This window comes from Equus caballus, chromosome 5 (assembly GCF_041296265.1).
Source record: "Equus caballus isolate H_3958 breed thoroughbred chromosome 5, TB-T2T, whole genome shotgun sequence".
NCBI classification, from domain to species: domain Eukaryota; kingdom Metazoa; phylum Chordata; class Mammalia; order Perissodactyla; family Equidae; genus Equus; species Equus caballus.
In genome coordinates this window covers 79,168,023-79,176,646 of record NC_091688.1, presented here as the reverse complement: position 1 = coordinate 79,176,646, position 8,624 = coordinate 79,168,023, and the positions used below count along the sequence as shown (strand labels likewise).

General features: G+C 54.3%; 1 protein-coding gene across 1 annotated transcript; it reads right to left on the bottom strand.

The window, feature by feature from the left end:
• Window positions 1-1,795: 1,795 nt before the first annotated feature.
• On the bottom strand, window positions 1,796-8,130 carry BARHL2 (BarH like homeobox 2). The gene is made up of 3 exons (XM_001493713.5): window positions 6,756-8,130; window positions 4,669-4,894; window positions 1,796-2,879 (listed from the first exon to the last, which is right to left on the bottom strand). Exons 1-3 carry the CDS (start codon window positions 7,375-7,377, stop codon window positions 2,567-2,569), a joined length of 1,161 nt encoding a protein of 386 aa, XP_001493763.3. The 5' UTR covers window positions 7,378-8,130; the 3' UTR covers window positions 1,796-2,566.
• Window positions 8,131-8,624: the final 494 nt, after the last annotated feature.

The window sequence follows — 8,624 nt, the reverse complement described above, 5'->3', positions numbered from 1 at the left end:
CATCTGTGGAGTCCAAGTTTGGCCTTGAGAGCAAAGGGGCAGCAGGAAGGCTTCTAGGCAGAGTGGCTGGTGAGCTGCTGGCGGGCAGCTGGTAGCAGATGGGTGCTATGGCCTTGTTTGCGTTTGTAGGTTTATGTGTTTTTCCCAGCTGGACCTGAAGTCAGTCTTTGTAAGGGACCTCCAGTGTGAACTCCAGTGACTTCCCAGGTCCCCCTTGTGCCCGAAGCCGACCAGCCCCTGAGCCAGTGCAGACAGAAGCTGTGGCACCCCCAAGCCTTGGAAAGTGCCCTTTTAGGTCCAGGCAGACCATTTTTGAACGATTTAAACTTGATTGTAAAACCCAACAGCAGCAAAGATGGAACAAGGAGAGTCCAATGAGTGCCCAGACATTGGGCATTCCCACTGGACGCAGTGGTGCCCCGTTTCTAGGCCAGCCCAGCTGTCTAAGTTTACCCCAGCTCAGCGGGAAGAAAATGAGAAGGGCCAGTCCGGACCCTTTTGTTAGAACCAAACAAGACCAAGACCATTTTTAAAGCAAATTGATGAGCTGGAGAGAAATCTGCAAACCACTCCCTAATTAGCCAAGGTCTGATCTAGGCGCCCGAGGCACTTTCCTCCTGGATTTCACCTCTTCCCTTCTTCCTTCCCACCCCTCCCCAACAACACACTCCCACAGCACTCCACATTTTTTTAAATGTCTTTAACTCTACTAAGGTTGAAACATTAAAGAAAGTTGGAGGGCAGGTCTGGATGTGTTTTAGCTGGGTGTTGTGGCCCTTTGACACTGCAGGAGGGCAAGAGTGAGGATAGAGATATCAGGATACCAGATGGGGACCGACTCTGGCTCCACAGGAAGTGACCCCCCGGCTGGAGAATGGGGGAGCAGCCTTCGAACTGTGCCCCCATTCAGTTGTTCCCTCTTACAGTCTTGGCAGGGGGCGTCTGCGGCTGAAGTCGACCCTGGCGAGGTGCTATGAGTATTTACACACCCATTCACCCACACTCACACCCACTCCAGAGCAGGCAGCGGGCCTCCTCTACCCTCTGGGCAGTGCCTCTCATTTTGTGGTCCCAAACGATCCAGAGACGCGGATAAAAAGCTTGGCACGCCAGTCTAGGCCAGAGTTGCACTCCCGCTCCAGGCATCCCAGCACAGCCAACTCTCTAGGACCAGAGGCTGGGCGCGGGGTTGGGGGCTGCATGCCCGCCGGGGATGAGAGGGCGAGGATCAACGCCGCCACGAGGGTTCGTTAGCCCGGCCCCTCGGAGTCCCCGGGCGCCCTAATTGCGCGCGCTGCAGCCTCTCGCTCGCAGGCTGTCCCGCCGCGCGGGCACCCGGCCTCGGGCTGCGGAACAGCTGCGAGACCCGCCGAACGCCCGCCCGCCGCCGCCCAGCGCTCGGGACCCTCGCCGCCCGGGAGGAGCCCCAGGAGAAGGAGGAGGGGCGGACAGACTCGGTTCAGCTGGGGCTGCCAGGCAGGCCGGGACGGCAGGGGACGTCGGCCGCCCACTTAGCCAGCACCGAAAGCCTGCAAGTACAGACTTTCTCCCGCGGCATCGCGGGCTGCTCTGAAATCATCCACTTAAAAAGAAAGGAATTCACACATATCAAATAACGGCTTGAAAAGGGCCAGCGTGGAAAATGGAGCTGTTTTTATACAAGTCAACCCAACGTCTTTACAGATTTTGTAAATTCCTAATATTCCTGGAGGGATTTCTTTTTTTTCCTAAACCAAATCACATTTCATCATAGTACATTCCTGCTTTAGTAAAATCAGCTCCTTGGGATTTCATCACTTGTTAAAAAAAGATAAACTTTATTTTTGTAATTTTCAATCACAAAAAAATCTATATTTTTGTCTAAGCATTTATTTTACTGAATCAAAAAGACATGAAAAGAAAAATCATGTTTTACTAACTTATATAAGTGACTCTTTTTCGGACAACATATAATAAATATGATATATCACTTATCACTCAGTCTTTCAAATGTACATTTTTTTTCATATTATGGAGCATGCCACTTTTCCAAAAGAAAAAAGGTCGTGAGACATCAGTGCAAAGTTCTCAGTGACCCTCCTCTTTTCTCTGGGGCAGACGAACCGTCCACGCAGCGCCCTCTCCTCTGAATTTGAGGCCGTCTGTACATCGACAGCTCTCTCCGCCCGGGCGGCTTCCTCTTCATGCCCTTCTTTCTTCCCTCCTTACCCCTCCCCCCTCCCTCCCTCCTGCTTGTCCCCAAAGTCATTTTTAAAAAGAACTTGAGGTTTTGTTTTTGTTGATGTTTTCACTTACTGGTCGCACTTTGTGTGGCGTCAGCGCTTTCGCCAGTCACACTGCTGTGGGGGAGCTTTCCAGCCCTGTCTCTGGGGGTGGGGAGATGCACAGCGGAGGGCTGGCTCCTCTTTGGGGGCCCCCCGCCTACTGGTGAGCATCTTCCTCTCTTACTCCTCTGCTTCCCGGTCTGCTGCAAGGGAGGCCCGATGGCCTGGCGCGGGGAGAGCAGGGATAGCTGTCCGGGTCGGGGAGGGGACAGGAGAGGGACTGCAGCGCTGTGGCTCGTTCTTCACCGGGGGTGCGGGGTGCCTGGGATGGGGTTGGACAAGGGATTGAGGGCCGGCTGTCCCCCAGGCCCCAGGCCGTGGATGAGTACGCGGGGCACCAGGGGCCGCTGCAGTTGGGGATGGGGCGCAGGAGGAGTCCGGTACATGCTGCTGTACATGGCGGCGGCAGCCGCCGCGGCGGTCGTGCTGTCCATGCTGCCCAGCAGGCTTGGGTGGTAGAAATAAGGCGACGGAAACATCCTCTGCAGTGCCGAGTAGTTCCCCGCCTCGGCCAGCAGCTCCAGGCCCACCGCGGTCTGCCGCTTCCATTTGGTCCTGAAAAACAGCGAGCGTGCACGCACCCCGCAGCTGTGGGCACGGTCCCGGCACCAAGGCCCCATCTCTTGCCCTCTCCCGCTTCTCTTCCTCCAGGGACAGGAAGACAGAGAGAGCTCTGAGAACCGGGAATGAACCGCATCTCCTGGCCCCTACCCGACCCTCTTGCTCACAGAATGACCCAAATGCAAGTCAGTTTCGTAAATTACACCCTCAGTGTCTGAGATATTCATAAATGAAATTCTACAAGCTTTACTGCCTTTTCCTGACCCTCTGCTCTGCCGTTGCCCCTTTATAGTTTGGCTACTTCCTGAAACTTTCCCGGAGGCCAACAGAGACCACTCTTTCTATAGGCGGTCTTCTCTCTCCTCCTTTCATTCCCTTCCCCAAGTGGCCCCCCAGCAATCCCAGAGTGTGCACTCTCTGCCCCTCCCCCTTTCCTCTGGGCAAGCGAGAAGAAACCGTAAACAAAGGGACATGGAGACTCCAGGGCCTCGGACCCCTGCCCCTCTCAGTCCCCAGGGCTGTGGGGACACGTCTCTCTCATCAGCCTGACAGGACCGTACAGCAGGGGGGGAGAGAGGGCTTAGGGCAAGGAAGGCGACAAGGTTTCAAAACGGAATTCGTTTGAGGGAGGGCTCTCCCAAGGGGACAGTACCTCGGGGCCATTCCGGGAGGCAAAAAATGCATTTCAAGATATTTTCTCCTCTGGGAGAGAGTAACAATTAAAATCTGTGATCAGCTTTTCTCGGTCCCCTCCCTCCCTCGCTGCACCGATACACTGCGAGGAAGAGGTGAGCAGGCCTTTGCTCAAATGTCTCATGAAGGAACTCAGGGCTGGTGGGCCATCCATACCCAGCAGCTCCAGCCAAATTAATAAACATGTCGCCCATTCTAAATTGGCTACAAATGACACTAATGTTTTCCGACAGAATTAGGGTGGCTGAAACCGTATGTAATGAGACAGAAAATTATGGTAAAGATGACAACTGGATGGGCATTTCCAACTGCACTTATGGACGATTAGAACACAAACGAGAGAAAAGGAGGGGGAGAGAAAATTGCAACAAGGGAGACAACCGCCAGGCTTGGAAACAGCGTAACCTGGGCCTCAGCTTTTGCAGGGTTCGCTCTACAGTGCAGGGGCCTGCAAGCGCTGCCAGGCCCTTTCCCCATTTCCTTTCAAAGTAAGCAGCGGTTCCTGGGGGGTTCTGAGGCGGCCAGCACAGGGGACAGACCCTCAGTCTGGACGCCTGGCCAGCTGCCTGATTCTGCTGCCTGCGGCTGCCAGCCCTACCTCTCCTGGCCGGCTCAGAAGCCAAGGCAAGGACATTGAAGCTGAGGCGAGTGGAGCAGTTCTTCGGACCGAAATAGCCAGGAAGTGTGGCCAGCTACAGACATTCCGAACCAGCCTGGGGCAGCCCCAAAGGGTGCACCACGAAAGCTCTGTGGCCCTGAGTGTCAGCTGCAAAGATGTCTCAGTTTGAGAAGGTGTGGCTTGATTGATTTGGGGGCAAAGTGGGGGGAATTCTAGCCACTCAGGTTTGAGAGGCAAAGTAGCATATGTTACGACATATTTAAAGGTGCAAAATTCTCCAAACTCCAGCTGCCCATCAGACAGCTCTCACCTGGGGAATGTGGCTAATCCCTGCTCCAGCCTGAAAACCCCCAGCGCCCACTCAGACCTTCTAAGTCCCTAGAGGCTCCCGACGCCAGGAGGGAAGAAGACTGGTATGGGTCATGATCTGGACGGCTAGATGCCTTAGCTCCGCCACACAGCCTCTCTTACCTGCGGTTCTGGTACCACGTCTTGACCTGGGTGTCTGTGAGGTTGAGCGCAGCCGCCAGGTCCATGCGGTCCTGCACGCTCAGGTACTTCTGCCGCTCAAAGCTACGCTCCAGCTGATTGAGTTGGTGGTCAGAGAAAGCCGTCCTGGCTTTGCGAGGCTTTTTGGCTCTTACAGGGGGACTCTCTCGGCTACTTGTAATCTCCCGATCTCCTTCCTCCTTTGTTCCTACGATAGAAACCCAGACACAGCCATAAAGGTAGCCTGGAATGGGAAACAGTAGAGCATCTTCCTGGCACACACTTCCACGTTCCTGAGCCAGCGCTGGTCTGGGGGTGGGGGTTGGGGGGCCACACTCTGCCACCCTCCTACACACATACTTGGACCTTAGCCACGATGGTGGACGAGGACCAGTTTCTGGCTGGAGATTGTGGAGCCTTTTTCGGATCTCCTAAAAGGGTTTTAAAAGGGTGTCTGATCTTCCCATCTTTGGAAGTAAAAAAGAAAAAAATACTTGACAATAAAGGGTCCTTTTGTTATTGTTTCCTTGACTGGAAGTAGAGCCTGTCCCTTTCCTTTATTGTTTTCACTACAACTTCATTTTAATTTTTTTTTATTTGGTAGTTTTCAAAAGATCTTTCCACTTTGTTTTTTGAGGAGAGGGCACCTTTTTCATTTTACTTTTTCTGTTTCCTGAAAGTTACAGGCATTTGTTTTCCTTGTTCAGTCGCACTTGGGAAATGGAATCGTGCTCTTTGCAGCTGCTTGCATCAGGTCTTTGAAAGCTTCAGAAAGACTATGTCACCCAGACACCGAGCTGAGCTCAAAATCACTGAGCCCATCCAGGTGACAGCTTGGAAATTTCCGAATTCTATTTGTCAACTTTGGTTTTTTCCTGAAATGCTGGGAAATCGATATGTCAATCCCTCTCTGTTTGTACCCGTTTTTGCTGCGCTCCTTGATCTTCGCTGCAGGAAGAACAATAATCTCTCTAATTGACCCACTGGGGAGGTTGGTGCACAAAAAATCGCCAGACCAGACTGTACATCTGTTTTGGGCACTATTATGCTAATGCCATTATAGTAAAATGAGGATCCAGTATCCTACCTTCCAGACAGTCTGTACACATCCTTCCTCGAGATAGCAAAGATTAATAATAATAATTATTATTATTATAAACTTATCACTAAAGAAAAAAATAACTCTTCTGGTATGTTAAAACTCTTTTGCCATGCAAAGACCAGACACTCACCTATGAAACTGCCTGAGGAGAAATGGAAAAAGGGGCTTAAAAGACAATTTCAATTGCCATTTTCTGATTTTACAAAAATACATAAATTCAATTCCATAAAATTTTACTTCCATATATGCTACCTCCCAATTACCAGGAAGGAGCCAAAAATCTTACTAAAATGTAGATATTCAGTAGGGGCCAAGGGGTAAGAAGTGTGTTTTAAAAAACTGAAAAACTGATTATAAATTTTTCCCGTGTGGGCTTCCCCATATTTATCACGATCTAATTAAAAAAAAAACAGTTGCTCTGTTAATCAACTTGGAAATTTTTCTTTCATTAAATCTGATTAATTCCTGTGAAAGTGTTTAGGAAAATTTGGTGTTTGGAGGAGGGAATGAAATAATTTGCATTAAAAATAAACACCACGTTGTGATCACACCCCTAGACACCAGCTAGTCAAGCCTGTTTCTCCCACCTCCCTCCATTCCGACTCCCAAGGTCTCGGCTAGAAAAATCTCAAATCTTTCCCTTCCATCAACAAAAGTATTTCCCGTCAGATCCCCTCCGCTGCTTCTCCCTTCCTAATAAATTAAAATTAAGTAAAACAAAGAAAGGAGCTAGACGCCGGTGAAGGTTGAGAGAGAGAAATGTAACAATAAACAGAACTTCAGACCAGTCCCCAAATCGCACGCCCAGGCCTCCCTCCCGCTTGCAGGTTTTGACTGAGGCACCATTGCCTTAGAAGCTCCCGGAAACACTCCCAGTCAGAGATTCGGGAAACTGAAAGGAAGGCAGGGAACCCGGAGAAGGAAGAGCCAGACCGCGGAGGGAGCCAGCCGGGGCGGCGCGACTCACCGTGGCATTTGATGTCGCTCTGGGAATCTTCCCTCTTGTCGAGTTTGCTTTTGCTGTCCTCCTGCTCGAGCTTTGGCCTGAAGCTCTCGTGTGCCGCGTTGCTCTCCTGCTTCGGGGTGTGATGGGGAGAGGAGACGCTGGTGCTGTAGGGCGCACACGCCGCCAGAGGTTTGCTGTCGCCCAAGATGTCCTTAATTAAAAAAGAAGAGGTGGAAGTCCTGGGGGCCGAGGCGGCCGAGCCCAGCTGCTGGGCCGGTGGCTGCTGTGGCGGCGGCGGTGGCGGCGGCTGCTGCTGGGGCGAAGGCTGCAAACTTTGCGTGGGGGCCGCGGCCGGCGGCGGCTGCTGGCTGTGGTGGAGGTGGTGGTGATGCTGGGGCCCGTCTGCCACCAGATGCGGCTCCGGGGATTCCATGGTGACCGAGATGGGAGAAGAAGGCGCCGTTCCTACGGTATCAATCTCCGAACAGGGGGACGGAGTGGCCTGACTCCTAAAATCCGCGGTCCTGGCCTCGCCGAGCGGGCGGAAATCTCCATTCATGATGCCGGGGCTGCCCGAACTGGCACTGGACAAAATCGTGTCTATTCCAAAACTCGACCCGCTGGCCCCTTCCATTGTTGTCATTTCTACATGAGGTCCACGCCACTCCGCCGCTCAGCAGCCGCCCCGACCAAGCAAAAGAAGCTATCGATCTAAGACAGAATAAACACTAAACAATGTCGCCGCTTAAAAGGAAAAAAAAAAACAAGTGGGGCGGGAGGGAAGGAAGGATAACTGGGAGGTGGCAATCAGGGGACACTTTCGACACAACTTTTTTTTTCCTTATGCAAAAAGTAGCAGCGAGGAGAAAGAAAGGCAGGGGGCAAAGTTATAAAAATTTTGGAGGAAGCACGCGGCGTGCGCTCCGGGAACGATGGCGCACGTGGGGCTGCGGTGGCGGCGCAGGGGACTCGACGACGGCGCGGGCGGCAGGAGAGACCCGGACGCCGCCGCCGCCGCCCGGGTCTGCCCACAGCCTGGCACCAGGCGGCAGCGGCAGCGGCGGCGGCGGACGCGGCAGGTGCAGCGACCGCGAAGCCCGGGCGGCCGCGCGCGCTCGGAGCTCCCCGGCGGCTCCCGAGGTGGCCGCCGCGCGCGACTCGGCCGCCCCGGAGCCGAGTTTCTGAACTTTCTTGGAAAGTTGTGGAGCAAACGCCGCCGCACTGGCCGCGGCCACCCCGGGAGGAGGAGGAAGAGGAGGGAAAGAAGGAGAAGGCGCAGGCGGAGAAGGCGGCGGAGACGCAGCGCCGAGCGACTCCGGTCGTTGCCGGGCGCGTTCGCTTGTAATCCGGCTGCCGGCGGGCGGCGCCGACCCCCTCCCGTGACGTCACGGCCACTGCCGCCGCTCCCCGCGCCGCGCCGGGCCCGCGCCCCCGCCGCCCAGGCCGCGCGCCGGGCCCCGCGCCCCCATTGGCCGCGCCCGCGCGAGCGAGCGACGCCGACGTGCCGGGAGCCAATGGGCGTGCGGCTCGCGAGCCCGTCAGCGAGCGCGGCTCGGGCCCCGCTGCTCTTTTGAGAACCCGCGCATCCCTTTGCCTGCAGCCCAAAGCTGAACGCCCAGTCCCACAGTGGTCGCGGTGTCCACAATCACGCGTGAGGGCAAAGGGGGAGAGGGCAAGAGAGACGGCAACCAAGGGGGTAAAGGAAAAAAGACAAAAGCGAGAGCATAGTAGCGATTTGCCCGTTTTCTTAAAAAGTCAGAGGAGGGAAGGGAAAGAGGAGAGAAGAGAAAAGGAATCTGGCCGGCTTACCTTTAGACTCCAGCGCGGCCGCCCTCCCAGCATCCCCAAACGCGCTTGACTAGTCCGAGGACACTGAGAGCAGAGGAAGGG

Excerpts from the sequence above, each read along its gene's own strand:
- BARHL2 (XM_001493713.5), bottom strand. The coding sequence starts at position 7,377 with ATGACAACAATGGAAGGGGCCAGCGGGTCGAGTTTTGGAATAGACACG. Across the intron at positions 4,895-6,755 it reads GAGCGACATCAAATGCCACG|GAACAAAGGAGGAAGGAGAT; the intron begins GTGAGTCGCGCC and ends TTTCTATCGTAG. Across the intron at positions 2,880-4,668 it reads ACGTGGTACCAGAACCGCAG|GACCAAATGGAAGCGGCAGA; the intron begins GTAAGAGAGGCT and ends GCTGTTTTTCAG.